This window comes from Marmota flaviventris, chromosome 12 (genome assembly GCF_047511675.1).
Source record: "Marmota flaviventris isolate mMarFla1 chromosome 12, mMarFla1.hap1, whole genome shotgun sequence".
NCBI lineage: Eukaryota > Metazoa > Chordata > Mammalia > Rodentia > Sciuridae > Marmota > Marmota flaviventris.
Genome location: NC_092509.1, coordinates 36,921,188 through 36,946,963, shown reverse-complemented (window position 1 = coordinate 36,946,963; position 25,776 = coordinate 36,921,188). Strand labels below are relative to the sequence as shown.

At 35.2% G+C, this 25,776-nt stretch overlaps 1 protein-coding gene across 1 annotated transcript in view; it reads right to left on the bottom strand.

Annotated features, from left to right (window-relative positions):
* The window catches only part of Cubn (cubilin), a 275,809-nt gene that overhangs the window by 223,830 nt on the left and 26,203 nt on the right, over positions 1–25,776 (bottom strand). Inside the window, exons 15-19 of the mRNA XM_071619663.1 lie at positions 18,025–18,206; positions 16,042–16,204; positions 14,125–14,315; positions 1,324–1,465; positions 921–1,099 (exon numbers count right to left, since the gene is read on the bottom strand). Coding sequence (XP_071475764.1) covers positions 921–1,099; positions 1,324–1,465; positions 14,125–14,315; positions 16,042–16,204; positions 18,025–18,206 — 857 coding nt within the window. The remainder of the gene's footprint in view (positions 1–920; positions 1,100–1,323; positions 1,466–14,124; positions 14,316–16,041; positions 16,205–18,024; positions 18,207–25,776) is intronic.

Here is a 25,776-nt window from a genome sequence, read left to right as displayed (position 1 = left end):
TTTTTTGTTTTTGAGACAAGGTCTTCCTAAGTTGCTCAGGCTGGCCTCAGACTTGCAATCCTCCTGCCTCAGCCTCCTGCAACACTAGGTTTACTGCTGTGAACCACCGCACCCAACTTCTAATAAGTCTACTTCCTGAGGACTGTGTAAGAACTTGTCCACCTGCTGTTAAAATAAAAATAACAATAATTATCACAATGGGGAATCAACAAACTCCATGGATTTCAAATATGGGGATTGCAAGCACTTAAAAACTCAAAAGAAAAACACTGATTTTTATACTCTACTTAAGATAATTTTTTTTCTCTAAGTTTTTAAGTGTGTGAATTCTTTGTGATATTCCACATATAAACTCAAGATGCATTTTATTTTCTTTTCCTTGCTTCATTATTCAAGAAAGAAAGAATTTCCAGTATAATATTGGACAGAAGTGGTGAGAACACACAGTCTTAATTTTTTACTGATAAAGGGGCAAAATATTTAGTGTTTCATCATTAAATATGTGGGGTTTTAAAGATGCCATTTATAAAATTAAGGAAGTCCCCTTTTCCCCTAGTTTGTTAAATGTTGTTATCATGAAACTGTGTAGAATTTTGTCAAATACTTTTTCTGTAATCTATTGAGATTATCATGTATTTTTGACCTTTATTTTATTGATAACATGTATTATATTCATTGAGTCAGGGATGTTATTAACAACCCATACTTCTGGGATTAATCTCATTTAATCATGGCATATAAACCTACTTATAATCTAGATTCAGTTAGCTAGTCTTTTGTTAAGGATTTTTCTGTGTTTATGAGATATTGATCTCTACAAATGACTTCCATTACATATAACTGATTTGAGGATAACATAACATAGTATTTTTAATAATATATAATGAAATACAAAGATCCAAAGGTTTGTTTCTTTTTACCTCAACATAATCTGTATCACAGTGGGCAGAACTTCCAATTTCAAAGCTAGTGAATTGGAGAAGAACAACTTGGCTTTGGGGCTGGCGTATGGTCCACCTACATGTCCTTTCTCCAGGATATACATTGGGATAATAAGGGGAGCGAATGACTCCTTCTCCAGTTAATTCACCCCCACAAGCTGTAAATATAAAAATGATAGTAGTGTTCATCAGACATAAATAATTATTGGCCCCAATTTTATTGTATATCCTAATTATGCCTAAGGCGATAACAGAATGTAACATTTTTATGAGAATATTTTCCTCACCACTTGAGGACATAAAATGACTAAATTATTTCAAGAAACTAAAATGTTACAATCAGGTAAATGATACACTTAAAATTAAGTAGAAATTTCCTTACCAACTTGATAAACAGCTCTGAAACCCGTCTTTTGGGTAGAATCATCTATTATAAGCCTGATCCAGACATTGTTAGTAACGGATGTAATGGGAGAGATTTCATTGCTACAGACTTTTCCAAGTAAGATATCATGATCTCGAACCTAAACAAAAAGATGAGATAGAACTGTAATCCTAATCAATAAAATTACTTATTTAGAGATAAGATAATGACAGATTCAAAATGGACAATAATCTAGTTTATATTTATATTTATATTATATTTGAAAACAGTGGGTCATTTTTTAGCATGATTCTACATATTCATAAAAACCTTAAGTCAACAAAAATCCATAAGAATTTTGCAGATGTCCTAATAATTTCCGCAGTGTCAAAGAGGAAATAAATCTACAAGTTTGGACTAGCTCACAAACAACAAAAACAAAATTACTGCCTATCAGAATATAAACGTTTTGACCAGATCTGTAATGAAAGAAAGAAAGAAAGAAAGAAAGAAAGAAAGAAAGAAAGAAAGAAAGAAAGAAAGAAAGAAAGAAAGAAAGAAAGAAAGAAAAGAAGGAAGGAAGGAAGGAAGGAAGGAAGGAAGGAAGGAAGGAAGGAAGGAAGGAAAAGGAGAGAGAAAAAAGAGGGGAAACCCTATGGAATGAACTTAAAATTAACCACAAAAAAAGCATTAAATTGAGGAAGAATAAAGTAAATGTAAAAGCAAAACCTAATAAATAATATTCAAAACATACAGAATTCATAAGTACATTGAAGAATTGGTTTTGAGGGATGTTGGGCAATAAGGATACAAAAGACAAATCTTGGGCAACTCTAATAAAGAAAATGAAAGCACAAACACACAAAATTAAAAAAGGACAAGGATTCTACAAACATACAGATTCTAAGAAATATTTTAAATATAATTTTATGTCAATATATTTGAGTGTTTGAAATGAGTTATTTCCAGAAAGAATACATAATTACTAAAATTATATCAAGAAGAAGAAAAGTAAATCTGAATAAACATAAGCCATGGATAAAATTGAAAACATTTTCAAATAATTAGTCCACCCATCCAAAAAGGAAAAACTCCCAGAAGATGATATGCACTATTTATTAGGTTCTTTTAAGTTTTTAAGGAACGAATTAATGCCTGTGTATAATTTGTTCTAAGGTGTCCTCAAATGTGAACCAAGTTCCAAGTATTTTTCCTCTGAATTATTATCATATACCATCAGAGAGAATAAAAAATTATGAACTAATATCACCAATTCATACTGATATAAACATCTTAGACATGATTGTAGAAAAATGAATCCGTAGACATTGTTAACATTATACACCAAATCAAGTATGAGAATAAAAGTAATTTATTATTATTGATTTATTATCATTATAAAAGTAATTTACATATTTATTATTACATATAATTTCTTCAATACATCCAATGGCATAAACCATACGAAAAAGCTCTTCTTTGTCTTACTGAAGATCTGTTAGTTATTCTTGACATTTTTAAAAAATGAAGCCAGAAAGTTTGTGAGCATCCTGATTGATTAAAGACAAAATTCTTAGAAAGCTAGACAAGAAAAAATTTTTCTTCATTCAGTGAAAGCTACCTGTTTTAAGTCAATAATCAACTTCTTGTAGTGTAGTGAAAACACACACTGTCTATGAACCTGAGTTCAAATCCTACCTATCACAAGCTTCCTCTTTTAATAACCTTGAGCTAGTTACTACATCTAAGCCTAACTCAAACAGTTGTTGAAGCAAATAAATAAAACAGTAGTGTGAATTCCTTGGTGACATACCTAGTACCAGTTGTCTAAAGAAAAGCTGTTACAGGCTGAGATTGTGGCTCAGTGATAGAGCACTTGCCTAGCACATGTGAGGCACTTGGTTCAATTATCAGCACCTCATAAAAAATAAATAAAATAAAGGTATTGAGTCCATGTACAACTAAAAAATATTTTAAAAAGAAGAAGAGCTGTTGTTATTCTTGACAGTTCTTTTGGGGGAAGGTGGTACTAGGGATTGAACTCAGGGGCACTCCACCACTGAGCCACATGCCCAACCAGCCCTATTTTGTATTTTATTTAGAGACAGGGTCTCACTGAGTTGCTTAGCACCTCACTTTTGCTGAGGCTGGCTTTGAACTCATGATCCTCCTGCCGCAGCCTCCATTTTCAAAGGTAAAACACTGGAGGCTTCTCATCATAATCAGAAATTATTTAATGGATATACATACTATTCCTGTTCTATAAAATTATTCTGGAGGACCTAGCCACCCAAATGTTAATTTATTAATTCACTTAAGATATCAATGAGTACCAGACCTGTGCTGGCAAGAGCACTGTGAAATACAGTCACTGCAGGCAAGGAACTTAGAACAGGCAAGAACTTGTTCTTTTAAAGCATTTTGATAAGTGTGACATCTGGGAAAGTGCAGGCTGCTGCATTATTACTAGACCAATGATTCTCAGTAAGTACCCAAACTAGGCATTTGGGAAATTTGCAAGGGTTTTTTTTTTTTTTTTTTTTTGGCAAGGGCATTATTAAAAAGTTTCATTATTATCACAATGATGGCGAGGTACTGTTGGCATTTAGTGGCGAAGGATCAAAGATACCAGCCAGCCAGAAATGTGGAAGAGAGTCATTCACAAGAATGGTCCTAAAAATCCTAAGGATCCTCCTAAGTCCTGTGTGACATTGGTATAGGTGAAAGTTTTGTAATTAAGTATAAAAATGTAGCTTAGTTTCACACATTAAAAACAAATATCCTCACCCAATTTTAATACATGCTGAATTTTTCAGAAGAATGAGCATAAACGAAAAGAATTTTTTCTCCCAGGAAACCTGCCAAGGGTTGGTCACCATTTCAGAAAAATTAGTTACCAACCCGCACAGCCTTGTCAGCCTACATTTGTTCTGCAGTGTTCACGGCAATTTAGGATACGAACAGCTGACTGCTTCATTTGGTCTTCAAGTACAACTTGCCCAAGCTTTTCACATACTGAACTAAATGTGATTCTTATTTTGTTATGTTATTTCTCTTCAATTTTGTGCTTACAAATGTATATTTTTTAATATAATGTGTGTAATGAGCTTATATCATCAATGAATTTCACTGTAGAATAATAGCAAAGGGTGACAACAAGATCGTAAAACCTAGACCCAGTGGTGTAACCAAAGACTCTGAACTCATCTAGCGGATTAATGGAACAGATCTTAGCAGAAATAAACTGCAAGCGGAGACCTGAAGGCCAAGTAGAAATTAGCTAAGTGAGTAGCGAAGGGCAGATTTTTAAAGCACATTCAAGCTGGTGGGGATATCGTGACATCATTACTCTCAATCCTAACTGATAGAAGTATAAAGTTTGGGAAGATTTACTTGACAATATGTATCATGAGTGGCCTAACACTTTATCCCAAAACTATTCAAGATGCAGACACAGATGCACCCAGACCCAGATCAAAGTATGCTCTCTAATGACAATGACTAAAACTATTCTAAAGTTCTAATAATAGGTGGGTGACTAAATAAATTATGGCTCAGCCATATGATAGAGACAGAGATAAAAAAAAAATCACATGCCTCTCCACTGACTCATGCTCATACCAGTTCTTTTCTGAAAGCTCTTACAACATCTGCAACACAAATTTCACATATTGAAATAAAGGATGCTAAATTTCTCTCTAACCAAACAGAAAATCTCGGAGGGAAGGGAAGGCTTCTGTGTCCCCTTCAACATCTAGAATAAACTTTGCAAATAGGGATTTGACCAATTCTTGTTGATTCATTCATTTTAAGGTGCAGGATGATGTTCCAATTTTTTTTTTAAAGATATGTAGACATGCTACAGTTCCTGAAAACCAGAAAGCATTAAACAGAGAAAGATGATCATCCTGCTCTCTAATCCTCCCGGGTTCTATTTGCTTTTTCTAAGATTATAGTCTCTTTTTTCTATTTCACCCATTAGAAGATGACAAGAAGGAAGAAAAACAGCCCAATAGCATCAGTGCAAGCTTAAGTGAATCATTCCCCTTGGACCTGATTAATGAAACTCAAGGACTTTAGCAAGGAGAAAGGCAGCTGCAGTCCAAATGTTTTAAGAGTAACTTATAGGGCTCAAGGGCCTTAAACCTAGAAGGTACAATTGATTTTCACCATCTCTCTCTCTCTCTTTCTCTCTCTCTCTCTCTCTCTCTCTCTCTCTCTCTCACTCAATTCTTATTAATTCTAAAAACCCGTATTTTCCCTGGATCCCAGACATGGCAATGCATTAACCATCACTCTTTCAAAAAAGACATTGAAATAAAATTTATCAAACGTTCTAAAGTGACCCCAAATATTTTTGCAACACTACTTGCATTCAATATTCTAAGATTTATGAACTTGTACTCCCCCCCCAAAAAAAGTCTTTTTCCTTTGTGCTTGTGAAGTAGGATAGACTGCATTATTTGATTGAATATCTGTGCTCTTTGCCATATGACTTGCCATGTCTCTCTATGGAGAATTAATACTTACCCTTCCCATTGACTGAGCTGACCCCTAGGAATTGCTATGCCTAACAGAATGTATGTAGAAGCGGTATACTAATTTCCAAGTAGAGGCTTTGGCTGTTGTTGCATGATCTGAATGTCTTTTACTTTTCCCTCTCATAAAACCAAAAGCCTGGGTCCCATGATGCAGGAAATAGCAGCAGAGATTTTGAGCAGAACTGATTCAAAACCAATATGTTATCATGAGCAAAACATAAACCTTATTTGTAAGCCACAGAAATTTTTTGTTTGTTAATGTTTATGATTTCCCTAGTATTTGTTATTGTTTCTTGTTTCGGGATAACTTAGAGACAGAAGAATGTCTGAAGCTCATTTGTAGTAACAAAGAGTTTTTCTTAAGAAATCAGATGAAGTCATGCCACAATTACTTGAAGAGGGACCACAGTAAGTCCATTCTTTTTAATGAATCACATTTGCAAAGAAGTGACAGGAACCAATGCAAAATTCTAGGGTTCTGTGCATTAGGCCCAGATCTCTCACTGATTTCTTCTTTCATCAAGTAACACTAAATAATTCAGGTCCTGAGCCCCATCCCAATACATAACCTGTGACCAAGAACCTATGGGGTATTCAAGATGGCTAAAATGGTGGTTTTGATGGCATTTTACATTCACAGGGTGAACTAATTCCTGAAGAGAAAGTATGTATATTTTTTTAAAAAATGAGCTCTTACAAAGAAACTATTTCTGTGCAGAGAGCTAATGTTAACCGGGCTGAAAAAAACACACTTTATACAACATTTTAAGTGTGAGAGCTAGAGCCAAGTAAGCAGTAAGCTTTAACATCTGGAATGGATCAGGTCTCAAAGCCATATCTTAATGCATGTGTTTGTTTGTTTGTAAGCATATGAATCCAGATTTGTTTTTATATTACAAGTTCTAAAATCCATTTAAGTATTAAATTTTAATTCAAAGCAAACCAAGTATGCTGGCACTAGGTTTGGTCCATCCAAAAGCCAAAAAGCAGAACCCTACCATATGGTAGCATTTAACACATGGCTGCCTGGTTATGGAGCTTCAGGCTGACACACCCCATAGCTAAGTAAAGGCTTGATTTCAGAAACTAGTCTTGGGCTCATCTGGGCGAGCAGGAGAGAGATGTGTTCTCACTCTAATGAAAGAATAAGAAGTAAAGAATAAAAGATGACATGCAAAAGGTAAAAATTATTTTCTTTGATGATTATCCTTTGTTATTTATTAGAATGTTTCATGGTTCAATTTTTAAAGCATTTTATGTCTCATGAAGCATGTCCATCCTAATATCTTTATCAATAAACAGCCTTTATCTGATATTTTAAAGCTGATTTTCTAAAATCAAGAATATTTAATCGAGTTTTACCTACAAGGGTCTTCCCTCATGATTGCAGACTCCAACCTGTCTTCTCCTCTTCCCCTTCTCCTGTCATTACCATCAGGTTGACTTCCAGTGCCCACTCACTGTATGATCGGCATGATGCTAAGGACATTCTAGAATGTTCTTAGCAGCCTTAGCAGAACCAGGCCATGGGAGGAGTTAGTTGCTCTTGGGGGACAGGGGACAGGGCCAGGTCATGGGAGGAGTTTTGGTGATGGGATCATTTAGGGCTGGGCTGGAGGACAGGTAGGTAACCACATTTACTATTTACGGAATAAATAAATGAATTAATGAACTTTAAACAACCCTTTTCAGGAGGGAAAAATTACTATCCCTATTACAGATGAGGAAAGTGGGACTTAAAGATGTTTACTATCTTGCCTTTAGTAACACAGTGTCAAAGTCTTTTATGATTCTTCCTTACAATACTTTTTCCATTTATATCAGAGCAGTATTGGCCATGTTCTCTATTTGGCTGGTCATGGGTAGCACTCCTGATTCTTGTTCTCCCCATATCCTCTTATTCTTCCTCACTGCTCCATATCACACCTGTCCCAATGGGTGTATGGTTTCTACAGAAGAGTGCAGCTCTCTCACATACAGCAAACTGTTCTGTACAAACTCTCCAGCTCTAAAATTAGATGGCGCTTCCGTCTCAGTCTCTCCTGGATTTCACTATTACAACGTATAGAATTATTTCACTTGAGTTATGGCATATGCCATAGTTTGGACCTTAAATGTCCCTCAAAGGCTATGTGTTAAAGGTTTGGTCCCCATTCTTTTGGAAGGCAGTGGAAACTTCAGGAGATGGACCTAGTGAAAGGAAGTTAGGTCATTGGAAGCACACACCTGAAGGCGATATTGGGACCCCAGCCCCTTCCCCTCTCTCTCTGCCTCCTGGCCAACAGGAGGTGAGAATTGTTCCAGCACACACCCCTGCCATGATATACTGTCTCACACAGACCTAAAAGCAATGGACCAACCAACTATGGACTGAAAATTGTGAGCCAAAATTAACCTTTCCCCCTTTAAGTTGATTTTTCTCAGGTATTTTGTCACAGCAGTGTAAGCTGACTAACACAGCATATTTTATTACTTCATCAAAAAGCATCAGGATGTTCAAGTAGTTGTGGAAAAACTGTGCTGAAAACAGAGCTCAAAAACTAATGAAATGTTTCTAGACTCCAAAAGCAAAGCATGTAAACTATTAAACTACTCTCCATTTCCCCTTCTTCCTGCCTTCTTTAGAAAGATTTTTCTCTGAACAGAAGTTCATTTCAAAATGTACTGAGTAGAAAGAGCAATACTATTCTGACTATTCTTTCTGTGGCTACATTCCAGCTTCGGTTATCAGAGGCCCTGTTCTTTCTCTGCCATTTACGTCCATAACCACCCTTAAGAATTATTTTGTGAATCACAGCCACAAGACTCTGACCAGGAGGTCTACTTGAGGCAAACAAGTATGTGCATACAGACCAAGAGTCTTGGCTCTCTCTCTACCAATCCTATGGCTGCAGCTGAATAGCTTCAGAGCCTCACAAAGAGCAAAAGGAGTTTCTCTGTGACTCTAAATTCACTGAAGGACAGGAGGGAGAGGTGGGAGTGTTGGATAGGTGAACTGGGAATCATGGGGGAGAGGACCAAGGAAAGCAAGATGAAGGTGGTAGAAGAAGGAGGAGGAAGAAAGAAGAAGGAGGAAAGCAAACCCTCAGCATTTCAGCTTGCTGTATTTCCCCCTTTCTTAAAATATTTTATTCTTTCTTTTAAAATCCTAATTTCAAGATGTCACCTGGGAGTTGAGCTTCATCGTGTCTCATGGGTTTTGATAGAAAGCATTTCCTATTTGTTATTTTCTGTCTAGTCTTTCATGTTTTATTTCCTTTTATAGCCCAGTAATTATTTAGGAGAGGTTTCATTGATTTCCCAGTTCTTAGGCATTTTTAGATTGTTTCATCAATAATTTCTGGTCACATTATATTGTGAAGAAGTATACAATTTCCACTTCATTAACTTTCTGGGATTGTCGTAGAAGTCTCAAACAGGATGAATTTGAGATTCATGCCACTTGTAGAAAAGGTATATATTCCCTAGATTCCCAGAAACCAAATTCAATATAGCTTATTCCATCCTATCTTATTAATTAATATATTTTCAACTTTTCTATGTCATTTATTTTTGTTGTTTTCCACATCTAAGAAGGAACACCTTGACAAAATCCTTGCTGTTCTGCAGAAGGCACTTCTCTCTCCCTCCCTTATTGGCCTCCCTTGTAGAATTCCCTCCCTGAGTGGAGCAGAGGGTAGATGGTTGGGGATGGGCCAGGGAAATCTTATGGCGTGAATTATTCTATGGATTTTCCTCCATCTCCTACCTCAAGCTTCATCCTTAATATCCTACAGACTTCTGAGTTATTATTCAGTCTACAACTTGGATTCTCTGGATATAAAAATTAAACTTTCATCACTACCTTATGTGTCCAATAGCTTAAATCACTTATGAAATATTAAGGAGAGGGGCTGCTTTTTATTCTGCAACAATGCATCAGTCACATGCATTGAACTGTTCTGTACTATTTAAAATACTCTCACACAAAAAGAGATGAACTAAAAGTTGATCTTTTCTTGTCCTCATTCTTTTGTAGCCATATCACATCTTCTATGGGCAAATATGTGTTTTTAAAGGTAGAAACTTCAGCTGAGAGAGAGATAAATCAAGGAAATGATACATAAATATGTGCTCCTTATCTTAAAAAAAGAAAAAGAAAGATGTGCTACATCATGTCTAGGCAATACCAAATCTATTATCTTTTGTAGTTAAATTTTATTTTCAAATCATGCTTATGGAGCTCTCTTGCTAAGCAAAAAGTCTTTCAAAACCACAGTTTTCATGAAATACATACACTAGAAAATGCTAACTTAATATTCATCTAAAGATATGATGCACGGCAACAAAGCATCTCCAATCACGAACAAGAGGATCTGGGGTTCTCGGGAGTGCATTTATTCACACTCAAAAGAAAACTCCTTATTATCAGTCCCCCATATCTCTCCAAAATTACCTCTTTGTTCCTCATTCTTTGTAAATTTTGGGGTGGTCTGCTTTCTCTCTTAAGTAGAATTATTAATGACAACATCATCTCCCTTCTAAACCAACTTCCTTTTCTTTTATTCACTTGCTTAAATTTTTCACTTTCAAAGCATAGCTTTCAAAAATGAAGCAACTACCTTGGGGAGAAATACTTCAAATCTCACAACAATATCATTTAAATTTGATTCCTGCATCACTTACTTCCACAACCACTGTCTAAAGAATATCAAGAGTAGTAAAAGTACTGAAAAACAGATGTTTAGTTCACAGTTTTTTCTAATGAATAGAGATGACTTAATGATAAGGTCTTTGATTTCATTCAACATTTATTTATCTAGAATATTAAAAAGGAACATGTATGTCCTATTTTTACAAAACTTTGACTTTTTTCGTTTTTTCTTTTGGTACTAGGGATTGAACTCAGGGGCACTTGACTACTGAGCCACATCCCCAGCCTTATTTTGTATTTTATTTATTTAGAGATAGCGTCTCACTGAGTTGCTTAGCACCTCACTTTTGCTGAGGCTGGCCTTGAACTTACAATCCTTCTGCCTCAGCCTCCAAGCTGCCGGGGGCGGGGGGGGGGGGGGGGTTGGGGGGGGCGGCGGGGGGGGGGGTTGGGGGGGTCGGCGGGCGGGGATTACAGGCATGCACCACCACACCTGGCTTTGTAGGACTCAATTTCATTATTTACACCATTAGTGATTTAGATTAGATGACTTTAGATCTAAGGCCTGTACTGATGCTAAAATTCTATAAATTGATCATATGGATTCCTTTGGATTGATCATGGATATAATAGAAAAGTTTACTCAGCTATTCAAATCATTCCACATGACTTGTCCTTCTGAATAGTAGAGTTTTTCTATTTTTACTATCAATCCTTGAGGAAAATTTTATCAAGCCCTTGTGTGTATGTGAGCACACCAGAATATAGATGCCTCTTTGGCCAACCATAAAAGAGCTCATTCATTGTCTCTGAAGTGGCAAATTCAAGGCATGATTTGGCCTAGGAAAACCTTGCATTTGTATAATGTTTTTAATTTTTCAACTTTCTTTCATGATTCATTCCCTTAATTTTATCCTCATGAAGATTAGATGAATAGGTATGATATCTTATCGAAGTAGGAACTAAAACATTCATATGTAGAATTGTCCAAAGTTGTATAGTTATTTAGTTACAGAACTAAATCTCAGATGAGTTAACTCCAACCCCATCCATTCTAGCTATAATGAGTTGCTTAGCATCTTGCTTAGCATCTTGCTTGGCACATTCTGCCCATCTTATTTACAAAATTAAATATATATCTTTAATTTGTTCTAATTAATTATACATGACATCGAGAGCATTTCAATTCATTGTACACAGATGGAGCACAATTTTTCATTTCTCTGGTCATATGTGATGTAGAGTCACACCATTCGTGCAATCACACATGTAGCTAAGGTAATGATGTCTGTCTCATTCCACCATCTTTGCTGTCCCCATGCCCCCTCCTCTCCTCCCCCTTTGCCCAATCCAAAGCTCTTTTATTCTTCCCATGCCCACCCCGCCCCCCCATTATGGATGGATCAGCATCCACATATCAGAGAAAATATTTGGCCTTTGGTTTTATGGGATTGGCTTACTTCGATTAGCATGGATATTCTCCAACTCCATGCAGTTACCTGCAAATGTCATAATTATATTCTCTACAAAATTACATCTTTGAATGTCATTTTCATGGGGTTTTTTCCTGATAACTTTCTAGAATATTTCAGAGGAGTTCATGTAACTCCTCACTGAAATTCAATGAAAATGGTCTTCACAGCAAGGAGAATGTATCTTTGCAGATGTTCTGACAGCTCCCTAGAGATAGTACAACCACTATGAAGAATCCAGCAGAGGCGGCTGGGGTGCAGCTCAGCGGTAGAGCGCTCGCCTCCCACCTGTGAGGCACTGGGTTCGATCTTCAGCACCACATAAAAGTAAATGAACAAAATAAAGATACTGCGTCCATATATAACTAAAGAATATTTTCTTTAAAAAAAAGAATCTAGCAGAAAGGGGCACAAATTTTCCTGATTATTAGTGACTTCCTTTCCAACCTCAGAAAACCATTGAGCCTGGCTTCACATTTCAGTCCTGTGATCAGACTACCAGCAATGGAATTTCCAGTCTTTCCTGGAAAACATGAGATGTCTCTTGTAGGCAAAATTGCAGAGTTAGGTTAAATTGTCCAATGACTCTTTTTAAAGGTTCACATTCTCCTTCCTTAATCCTGCTTGCATTTCTGTTCTTATCAGAGATCAGTACACTGAGAACATCTAAATTTAAATCCCATATTTATGACTTGCCAGACATTTAACTGTGGGCAAGTAACTTACCTTCATTGGGCCTCACATTCCTGAGATTAAAATCAGAAAGACAATGTGATAATTCAATAAATTAACTTCTATAGAGCACCTACCAGACATGGTGTGCAGTAAGCAAACAGTTATCTTTATCTAAATTTACTATTCTATATTAAAGTCTTGGAACAGCACCAGGTGCATAGTAAGTGCTCTCTAATTATGAGTATTTTAACTGTTCTCAAATTAAAAAAAAAAAAAAAACTAATGTTGGAAATGTTACTTTTATTTCAGAAAATTATTTAAAATTGTTCCACAGTATTAGTGTATTTTATGAGAGAATTTTTTTATAAAAAACTTAAATTGAATTCACCTCACCACCTGAAATAAAAATTTCTGGATGTAAAAATATATATTGCCATGATGTCATGGTCAATGTACTTGCTCAACAAAGTCAGATCCTAGGGTAAAGTTTTATGTTTTCTTTGTCTAAATGGAGTTAAGAAGTCAGGAGGTCATATAAACTTTTCTTGGAAAAATAAATTAGTTTTACTTACATAAGCAAACAAAATTGTAAAGGCTTCTCTGAATTTAAATAAAATGATCATGCCCAACAAAAAATGTTTTGTTTCTCTTGTCCCATACTTCAATTTGTGGCTTGACCAATAATTAACCAAAAGAAGTCACTGGCCCTGTAAACAAAAACTGCCTGGTTTTGGTTTAGGTAGTCCCCTGTCACAACCATCACACACACTTAAGTCAACGTTTGAGAACAAGCAGGATTAAGGAAGGAGAATGTCGAACCTTTAAAAAGAGTCATTGGACAATTTAACCTAACTCTTTGTCACTGACTAGCCAGGCCACCTGGGCAAATCCCTAAACTTCTCTAGTTCCAGTTCCCTCCTGCATAAAATTATCGTACATAATCTCTGTAGGAAATTTACTCCATAGGGATTTACTCTGTTAGCAAATCCCATTAGCCTTATTTATTAGCATGCACGTTAGTGATCAGAGCTTGGTTTAGTAGATGTGATTTAGCATCATTATGAGTTTCTAGCCTTAGCTTTCCTCTTAGTTCTTTGTTGATTTCCTTACTAATCTTTTGTTTTACCATCTGTAGGTCTGTTTTTAGATGGATTCTTTCAGATCCTCTAGAACAGTTGTTCTTAAACTCTAGCCTGCATCAGAATCCCCTGATGGGCCTCCACCCCCAGAGAAACTGAATAGACCCATTTGCTTCACCACCTGAAATAAATTTTTCTGGATTTAAAAATATATATTGCTATGGTGCCATGGTCAATGAACTTGCTCAACCAAGTCCAGATCCTAGGGTAGGGCAGGGATAGGGTATACAATGGCATTTCTAACATCATCTCGGGTGAGGTGGATGCTGCTGGTCTGGAACCATTTGAAGACCACCACCCTACAGAAGATTAACATGTTGATGAAAATCATCTGAGGGCAATTGAATGCTAAAAGTTACCTCAATGTAACTCTGAGAACAGCTGCTCTGGCCTTCCAGCTCCACGTGGGTGAAGTTAATTTGTATTTGCTCTCCCTGAGGCTGATCTATAGAGTAGATGCACTGTCTTTTGTGAGCAAAAGGCCCAGACAAATCAGGAAGGAGGATCTCGCCTTCTGGCTCAGTGTAGATCCCTCCACACTGCAGATCCGCTGAAGAGAACAGAGAAGAGAAGGAAGGGTCATGTGGATGGCTTTTGTTGTGGGTCCCAGTCATTGGATCCATTAAAAAAGAAATTAGACACAAACACATACACACTCCAAAAATACCCACTTAATTCATGCCGTACAGGCTTGTGCCTCTCACTATAAGATTTTCTGTTTGAAAAGTTTGCCAGATGTCCCTACCGTGCCTAAAGAAATAAATGTAGATATGTGTGCTCAAACTTCCAATCCACTGTTCTTTCCTACAAATTGCTTTTCAAATACGTCAATACAAATGGAACCACCATTTGACCCAGCTATACCACTCCTCAGTCCCTACCCAAAGAACTTAAAATCAGCATACTCTAGTAGCACAGCCACATCAATGTTTATAGCAGCTCAATTCACAATAGCTAAATGGTGGAAGCAACTTAGATGCCCTTCAGGAGAGGAATGGATAAAGAAACTGGTATATATACACAACAGAATATTACTCAGCATTAAAAGACAATAAAATTATGGTATTTGATAAATGAATGGAGGTGGAGAATATCATGCTAATTGAAGTAAGCCAATCCCAAAAAAACAAAGGCCGAATGTTCTCTCTGAGAAGTGGATGCTGGTCGATAATGGGGGAGGGCATGGGGAAAAATGGAGGAACTTTGGGAAAAGGTGAGGGAGGGGAGAAGAGGGGATATGGGGGCAGGAAAGATGGTGGAATGTGATGGACATTATTACCCTAGGTACATGTATGACTGCACATATGGTACATTCTGTACAGAGAAATGAAAAGTTGTGCTGCAATTGTGTACAATGAATCAAAATGCATTCTGCTGTCATATATACCTAATTAAAATAGATATATTTTAAATAAATAAATGCTCTGCTTCATTCCAAAGACAGGAGTTTATAATATATTGCAACAAAATAAAATATATAACCACATAAATAAAGCAGATTAAAGGAAAAATTAAAACAGCCCCAGGAGGCCAGAGGATGGTGGAGAAGCATAGAAAATAATTGTAAGGGCTATGGAAGTTATAGGAGGTCAGCTGCAGATTCAGCTTGACCTCAAAGTAAAGGGAGAAGGGGAACCCATGAAGATATTCATCATAACTCTTCCTGATACTGAGACTTAAAAGGTATTTTTTTTCTAGGAATTGCCAAAAGGACAAAATGATGCTGTCATGAACATGTCTCCAGCCCTAAAAATAAAAGCAGAGAGTATTTAATTTGTTTTGTTATTAGTTTATTTTAAGGTATCAGTGCAACTGAAGGCATAGTAAGTAACCGTATTTCACTACAACTGAAACTCTAGGAGCCTAGGACACTGCAGTCCTGAACACCAGCTCTTGTACAGCTAGACTTGGTCCAAGGATAAAATCAGACACAACCCCAGATAGTCTCCCATTACTCACATGAACAACTTCTCTCACAAAAAATATCAAACATTAGAGAACCGAGGCTCTGAAGTATTGAATATTAGGTGCTCATTCGTCTCTGTCATGATTGTGGATCCAAGAATTTAGGGACTAAGGAGTATTGTAGTATTAATAACAGAGCATGAGAAAGATTAAAAAAAAAAAAAAGAAGTCTGGAGCTATGGGAGAAATACAAAGTCCTTTCACTGGTGCAAGAAAGTCATCTTCAGTACCACCTTAAAATATAAAATGGCTATAAACCATAGCATCATCCTTTAAATGTGTATGAAGTTCCCAGCAGGTAGGGTACTTACAAGGTGATGTTAAGTAGGTGATATGGAAGCCTTGGTCATTAATTAGGAGGTCAGAATGGAAATGAATTCTGGCAAAGGGACCTGTCGTCTGGAGCGGTGGGACAGAGAGTGTGGTACAGAACTTCCCGAGAACAGGGTCCTGACGCAAAGAACCATCTCGAATCTTAAAAAAAAAAGAGTGAATCATTAAGGTCAAAATGGCCAACTTAAAAAAAAAGAAAAAGGTATTCTGTACATTTCCTACAGAAAATCTTTCATTTAAAAGTGATAACTCCAAGGAGTCTCCCTTTCTCCTTTCTGTGGAAGTCTACCACACAAAGAACTAACACATGATTGGGGTTCAGTAAAAAACATTTTCCCCCTGTCATCCCAGATGCCTCATCTTCCGTCTAAATGTCAATTCCAAGGCTAAAATTACACATAATTTGGAATTTTCTCATGATGTTATTAATGTCAGTGTTTTCTTTCCTAGATTCCTCATCCTCCCCCATCCCCAGGTATTTGCTTTTAAATGATAAAGTCCCAGTGATCTAGAAGAAGAACATGAATATGTGTAAAGAAAAAAAGAGAAGAAATGCTACTGATGTCAACTGATTCACAATAGAAAAGGAAGTACAGTCTTACTGGACATGACATAGAGATGGCTTAATGAACTTAATGAATTTAAGAAGTGCAATTTGATAGTAATTAAATACCACAATAGTGACACTATTTTCTTAGATGTTTTTAATTGTTGGTTGTTACTACATCAGATGATCGTGTTGACCTCTTTATGTCCTGTTGTCATTGCAAAGTCTGTATTGTGTCAAACACCAAGGAGGGAATGAGCTAAAAAATATTTTTATGTGGTTAATTTCATCCATTCAGATTATTTTTCCATTGGCAGAAAATTTATAGGATTTTATTTTTATATTGATCTTGTTCCTTGAAAATTGTAGCTTGGTAGTAAATGAGAGACATTTCAATATTGTCCAAATGATTGATACTTTCTATTACATGCTATGTAGGAATTAACATATCGGAATTTTTAAAAGCTTCTGATTTAACTTGATGGAATTTATTGAATATGAATTCCAGACAATTCACTTTTTCCTGTCAACGTTGAAAAGGTTATTTTGCTAAAATTTTCCAAAGAGAAGCAGATCTTCCAGTCATTTCCGAAGGTTTCAGATCTATATTACAACTGCTAAATTACTAATGACTTCAACTTGTGGAGACCCTTTTTGACAGCTGCATCCTTCTATCCTTTATGAATAATTCCACAGCACTCCACTCTTCCCTAATGGACTCCGAAAAGCTTATTGTCTTCTTAGCACTACTGCAAAGGGTACTGAGATTTATGGTGTCGAAAAATACAAGAACAACCTAAGAACTCAATCTTCTCCATGATCTATTCTGTCTACAAATGGAGAGTAACATTTTTGATGTACCTATACGCATATGGCATTTAAACATAATAGCCTTTTCCCTCCTCCATATTTTAACCTTGGGAGGCAGGTGGGGCTCAGCCTGACTTCTCCCAAAGATAATTTTCATTAGTTTTCAGTAAGACTTACCACTTATCAACTCATTTCAACACAGTCCCTATTAAACTTATTTTTCTTCATGAAGCTCTATATTCAAGTTGTGAAACACCCTGCTGGTTTACCATGACAACGGAAGAACTGAATCTGCATTAGAGGAGACACCATTACTTAGTGTTTATTTCATTAATTCTGCCATTACCCCACCAGGGGCTTGTATTTCCAGCAAAGGACAGAGGAAGGCAAGGCAATCTATTTCCCAGATTTAAATGGAACCCAGAAGCAGCAGCAAGAAACCCACAGAAATGAGAATAGGGACCTAGCAAGACTTAGACATTGGCTGCCTATTGAGAAAAATATCTAATTACCGCTAATGAATTGGGGTCATTCATGGGCATCACCAAACCACAGTGCCCTGAGTCCTAACCATAATATGTTCTTTATAAATATGATTGTTTACCTCCAGGTAATCTTTGCTACAATCATCGTGGTCCTCCAGGCTCAAGGTCCCAAAAGCAAATGTTATCAGGAGTCCAGGATTTGTTAAAACATGCCACACACAATCTCTTCCTGGGGGGTAGTTTCCAGGATACCCCGGAGACTTGATAGAACCATAAGTACCAGTCACTATACCTCCACACTCTAAAACAAGAGGGGACAATAACTTTACATTTGTATACAAGTTATAATTCATGTAGAATTGTCATAGCCACTGCTATGAGAATCTAAACCTCATTTAAATAACTATGAGCAGTTTTGGATACCCTCATAAATTAAACAAGACCTTCAGTTTTCCAGTTTCATAAAGTTATAAATCTAGAAGTACCAACTAATAAATAAATGAATCACCCGTATGCTGTTCTATGCTTATAAGCCATTATACAGTAATACAATTAAAATATAGTGCTGAACCCTCAGAGGGGTGAATAATGGGAATGAAAATTCATTTCTTTCACCTCTCAATAGATTTATTTCTATATATTAACTCTGAGAAAACTGGAATTTCTATTGGCCCTTATGTGTTTCAACAATTCAGATTACTTTATATTTTAAGATAATTAAGCAACATATAAGTTTCATATGAGAAGGTTCCTTAACACCACCTTATAGTTAAGTCATTCATTTTACAAATGAAGACATTCAAATGTGAATGGTGATTAAGCCATTGGCCCAGGAATGGAGCAAATAGGGAACTAAGCCAGACTTTCTGAAACTGACCCCACTACCACCCCTTTATACCACAGCTCCTTACCTGGCTGAGCAATGACTGGGAGAATCTTTTTTTTTATTAATGCCCACATTTATTTAACAAAGAATTTGTGGTGAATTATAGTAAATGCTACTGTAAAATTTAAAAATGGAAATACTAAATAATATAGACTTCAGTAAGTATGTTAAAGGAAAATGACACTTTACACATACTCAAATTACACAACCTCTATGGACAGCATGCCACCTTTTATCTAAGAAAAAATATGATTATTTGCTTAATTTTTACATTGAGGAATGAATCTAAACAGTTACTTAAGGGAGGAAAGAATAGGGTGGAAGGGAGAGGGTTGGAAGTTATACTTCTTTACATCAACCATGCGTTTTGATTTGGTTTTAGCACTATGAACAAGCTTTAAATAATTATAAAGTAAAATGTAAAATAAAATAGAAAAGAAATCTCTAAAATCATAAGCAAAATGAGACCAATTTAATAACTTCGTTGAACTGACAAGTTAACTGTGAAGAGTAGAAATATGAGACTTTAAAACACTGTAATTTGACTATATGTCCCAAGTAAAATGTATCTCAAGTATAAAATAACAATGATAATATATTAGATGATTTTTAATTATGTTATTAATAATAACATTGGCACTATTATTTTTGAAAAGTTGTGAAATTAAGTATGTGCATAGATAACTTGTTAATGTTCAAGGGAACCAAGATTTTTAGTATATGAGAGAAGAGGCTCAATGTAAAGTGAAAACAAACCCTATAATATCAATATTCCAATACATTATAAGAACACTGGCCGTACATGACCAATATAATGCTGCCACATGTATACTCAGAAAAATGAAAAATTATATCCCATCCATGTATGACATAACAAAGTACATAAATGCACCCTACTGTCATGTAAAATTAATTAAAACAAATTTAAAAATTAATTTTAAAAAACTAAAAAAAGTATTTTCTACTTCTGTCTCCTGAAAGGTCTAGAGACAAACTCACCTAGCAACAGCAGCCACCCCTGGCAATAAGACAGTGGGCTCTAACTATCATTTCCTATTGAAAGAGTATAATCCATTTAGGGAACTAGTTGGTTCCAGTCCAAGACAATAAATGTATAGGAAGGCCTGGAACATCTTTTTAAAACAGAAAGTAAACTTTCAGAGGTAACAGGCATTTGGCCAAAAAGCCTCAGAAACTAACTAGAAAAAATTCTCACTAAAAAAATATGGAACAATTGAACATTTTTTAAAGTCAGAATGGATGAAAGCATGTCAAATATAAGCAAAAAAATTATTCATAGATATCAAAAACAAAATAAAATAAAATGCAAAAATAATTGGTTGATCATTTTAAAGAAAGCTAGAGAACTAAGTCATTAACTTGAATACCCAGGGGATAATGAAAGGATCAAGAATTTATCCTACATTTCCTATATGATCTGTATGTAGAAGTAACAAATAGTTGATATGGAAAAGATTTATTCCATTGGAGAACTTCAAAGACTAAATAAATAAGAAATGACAAAATTAGAATATTATTTTGTCATGAATAACTAATCTAAACAATGAAACTAAGGATTGCTAAAACCATTAGAGGAAGCATAAGGAGAAGATTTTTTAAATAATTTTTTAAATTTTTATTTTTTAATTTTTTTTTTAATTGTAGGTGGACACAATATCTCTATTTTTATGTGGTGTTGAGGATCGAACCCAGTGCCTCACACATGTGAGGCTGACTCTCTACCTCTGATCCACAGATCCCAGCCCAAGAGAAGCTTTTTTAATGGGAAGAACAACCTGAGAAGAAATAGTCTATAAATTCAAGACTTGCTTTTATCAAAGTGATCTGTCAGTAACATAACTGCCTACCAGAAAAAATCCCAACCCTTTTGAGAAGAATTTAATATAATCCAGAATCCCCGCAATGCACAACAGAAATTTACCATGCCTGTGAGGAATTAGGAAAAATAGGAACTGATAATAAACAAATAAAACAGGCAATCTGAGCCAGAAACAACTCAGATATTAGAGCTACCCCACAATGACTCTCTAGTACCTATGATGAAACTTAGAGGAAAAGATTGACAAAATAGATGCTGATGAAGAATTTCAATAGAAAATGAAAATCTATCTTAAAAGAACCTAGAAATGAAAACTATAACATCTGAAATCAAGAAGTCTTTACATGGTGAGCATTTTTAAACATCAGATTGGACATAGCAGAAGACAGGATTAAATTACCTAAAGACATTTCAAAACAAAATAACCAAATAGATTAAAGAGTGAAAAAAAAAATTGGAAGGGGAGGATATAGAAATATGAGAGTTGTGAGACAGAGTCATAACCTTACTGCATGTGTCATTTCAATCCCAAAAGGGAAAGAGAAGAAAATGACAAAGGCAATGCTTGAATAAATATTGGCTGACAATTTTCTAAGTGAGTAAAGGAAATCAACTCACAGACTCAAAACTCAAAATGACTCCCAAGCAGAATAAAGACCAGGAAAAATTAACCTAGAGAGCTCATAATCAAACCCCAAATTAACACAATAAAAAGCAAGGAAGAAAAGCAAAAAGGCAGAAACAGAGAGAGGGAAAAGATATATTATCCTTAGAGGAAACAACATAAAAATTATTGCTGACTCTCCAAAGAGAAATCATGCAAGTCAGAAGACAATGAAATGCTATGTCTAAATGGCTGATAGAAAGTAAACTGTCAACCTAGAATGCTGTATGTGATAATATTCTTCAAAAACTAAAAGGAAAAAATTCATCCCCAGACCATCAAAAGCTGAGAGAATGTGGGAGTGGTAGACATTTTGCATTAGAAAAAGTAAAAGATGTTCCTTAGGTTGAAGAAAAGTGATGAGATGTAAAATGTAAAATTGTCTGTTTGCAAATGACATAATGTTACATATAAAAACCTTAGAGACCAAAAAATAAAAATAAATAAAATCCACTTTAGAACCAATAATTAAATAAGGTGACAAACTATCTCAGTAAAGTGGCAGGGTACAAAAATCAGTTTCATTTCTGTACAGCAACAATGAACTATCAAAAAAAGCAATTAAGCAAACAATACCATTTATAATAGCATCCAAAAAAGTATGTGGAATGAATTTAACCAAAAATGTGAAATATCTGTACAACAAAAATCAGAAAATATTGATAAAAGAATTGAATAAGATACAAATACTTGGAAAGATACCTATGTTCATGGATTAGAAGAATTAATATTATCAAAATGTCCACACTATCCAAAGTGATTTACAGATTCAATGCCATTCCTATCAGAATTCTAATTAAATATAGGTGTAAGAAATGAATATTTGATAATGGGGAAGGGAGCATGGGAGGAAAGGAGGAACTTTGGATAGGGCAAAGGGAAGGGAGGGGAGGGAGGGGGCAAGGGGTAGGAAAGGTGGTGCAATGATATGGCCATCATTACCCTAAGTACATGTATGAAGACATGAATGGTGTGACTCTACTTTGTGTACAACAGGAGACATGAAAAATTATGCTCCATTTGTGTACTATGAGTCAAAATGCATCTCCTGTCATGTATAACTAACTAGAACAAATAAATAAAAGAAATTGTTTTTAAAAAGAAGCATTTTAAACACTGAGAGAAAGAAAAAAATAATAAAATAAATACACAGAGCAAAAATTGTCAGAGCAGAAAGATACACAACTCTATAATCATAGCTTGAGATTTTACCATACTTCTTTTATGAATAGAGAAAATATCTTTCAAATCGTTAAATAAATATAATACTTGAACAAACCTATTGACCAACTTGGCTAAGTTGACATATATAGATGACCTATATTGCACCACTGCAGAATACATATTCTTTCTGGTCTATATGAGAAGTATGTCAAAGTAGAAAATATATTAGTCCATCTAAACAAATCTCAACAAATTTCAAAAGATTGAAATGATATACTGAAAGATTAATGACCACATTGGTCATTCAATAACACATTTTTAATAAAACCACAGTCAAGAGAAATCAAAATAAGAAATGAGGAAATATTTTAAGCTGAATGCCAATGAAAACACATATGAGACACAGAAAAAAACAATTCTCAGAGAAAAGGCATAGCTCTAGTGCATATAATAAATGTTTTAAAGGTTGAAATTATATCAATGCTTCTAAGTAAAGAGGCTGGGAAAAAATTTTTTAAAAAAAGGTAATAGTAAGTACTATCCCATTCACAACAACCTAAAAAAAAATACTTAGGAATAATAAGGAGATGAAAGACCTCTTTAATTAAAACTGTAGAATACTGAAGAGAGAAATTTTAAAAGATCTTAAAAGATGAAAAGACTTCCCATGTTCTTGAATAGGCCGAATTAATATTGTCAAAATGGTCATATCACCAAAAGTGCATACAAATTCAATGCAATCCCCACCAAAATGCCAATGACATTCTTCACAGAACTAGAAAAAAAAACAGTTCTAAAATTCATTTGGAAGAAGAAGACATAGAATAGCCAAAGCAATACTCAGCAAGAAGAGAAATACAGGAGGCATCACAATACCTGATCTCAAATTATACTATAGAGCTATAGTAACGAAAACAGCATGGAATTGCCATGAAAACAGACATGAAGACCAATAGAACAGAGTAGAAGACAGAGACAGATCCACAAAAATAAAGTCATCTGATATTCGACAAAGGTGCCAAAAATGTAGAGTAAAGATAGCCTTCTTAAAACTTATGGGGAAAAGATAGTCTTTTTAACAAACAGTGCTGGAAAAACTGGATATCCATATGTAGAAGAATGAAACTAGATTCCTATCTTTCACCCTGTACAAAAGTAAACTCAAAGTGGATCAAAGAACCTAAGAATTAGATTAGAGACTTGGCAACTGCTAGAAGAACACAGAGGCTCAACACTCCAACAAGCAAGCACTGACTTCCTTAACAAGAACCATAAAGGTCAAGAAATAAAACCAAGAATCAGTAAATGAGATGGACATCAAATCAGAGAGCTGATGCACGCAAAGGAAATAATTAAGAACAGGAAGAGAAACTGCAGAATGAAAGATCTTTCCAGCTGCTCCTCCAACAGGGGATTAATATCCAGAATATATAAAGAACTCAAAAAACTTATTATCAAAAAGATAACAAAATCAGTAATTGGAAAAAAGAACTAAACAGACACTTCTCAAAAGAAGAAAACCAAATAGCCAGTAAATATATGAAAAAAGGTGTCCAACATCCCTAGCAATCACGGAAATGCAATCAAAACTACTGCAATGCCATCTCACTCCAGTTAGAATAGCAGTCATCAAGAACAAAAATAATAATAAATGCCGGTGAGCATGTGGGAGAAAAGGTACACTCATACATTGTTGTTGGGACCGAAATTTAGTACAATCATTTTGGAAGGCAATATAGAAACTCCTCAAAAGACTAGGACTAGAATCATGATAGGACCCAGCAGTCCCACTCCTTGGTATTTATCCTGAAGAACTAAACACAGCATACTGTGGTGATACAAGCACATCCATATTTATAGCAGTACAATTTACAAGAGCCAAGTTATAGAACCAGCTCAGGTGCCCATCCACACAGATGAAGGATAAAGAAAATGTGGTACATATACAAAATGGAGTGCTAGTCAGTCATAAAGAACAATAAAATTATGGCATCTACTGATAAATGAATGGAACTGGAAAACATCATGATAAGTGAACTTAAGTCTGGGTCTGGTTTATATGTCATTTAGCATAAGGAAAATAAAAAAGGTGGGTAAAATGCCAAGAGAACAGAAGGGAGATCAATGAAATAGAGGAAAAGAATAGAGGGGGATGGAAGAGGGATGGGAAAAGGAAGGAACTGAAATTGGCCAAATTATGCTATGTACATATATGAATATATCACAGTAAATTTCACCTTCATGTATATCTATAAAGTATCAGCTAAAGAAAAAACAAATAGAAGAAAGACCAGTAGAGTAGAGGAAGGGGAACATGAGGAGGGAGGAGAGGAGGGGAAGAGGAAGTCATAGGGATTGAAATAGAACAAATTGTATTCCATCCGTGTATGATTATGTAAAAATGAATGCCAATATTATGTAAAACGATAATGGAATAATTAAAATCTGTGAATAAACAAATTTACATGCTAAAAATAAAGGTAACAGTAAGTTAAGGCCCCCCCCAAAAAAAATTAAGGGAAGAAAATTATAAAACCAAGAATAAAACTCAATGAAATAAAATTCAACAGAAAACATTGACAGCTAACAGTACTTTGAAAAGACGAGTGAAATCAATCCTAGTAAGACTGATGAAGGAAAAAAAGATAGCATAAATTATCAATATCAGGAATGAATAGAGAGGACATCACTATAGACCCTATGAACACTAAAAGATAGTATGAAAATATTATGAAAGAGTAGATGAAATGAGTGAGTTTGAGAAAAAAAATTACCAAAACTGAAAAAAAAAAAACAGAAAGTATGCACAGACATAAACATATATATAAACTAAATTTAACTCACAATTTAAAACTTCTCACACACAAGACTTCTGTCTTAACTAACTTCATGGTGAACACTTAAGGAGGGAATATTGTCAATATTACATAAATACCTTCAGAGAATATAAAAATTAGGAACACTTTTGATTTTAAATTGTCACTATTACAACTTGACAAGAAAATTACAAGAAAGGAAAACTATTGGCCAATATCTCTCAAATATAGGTATAAAATTTTGAAAAAGAATATATTTATATATCATATCAGGTCATATATTAAAAGAATAACTTTCTGGGCATGGTGATGCATATCTATAATTTCAGGAACTCAGAAAGCTGAGGCAGGAGGATTGAAAGTTCAAGGTTAGCTTTAGCAACTTAGCAAGGCTCTAAGCAATTTAGTGAGACCCTGTCTCAAAATAAGGAATAAAAACGGCTAAAGAGGTAATTCCCTGGGTTCAGTCCCCAGTTCCAAAAAACAAACAAACAAAAAACT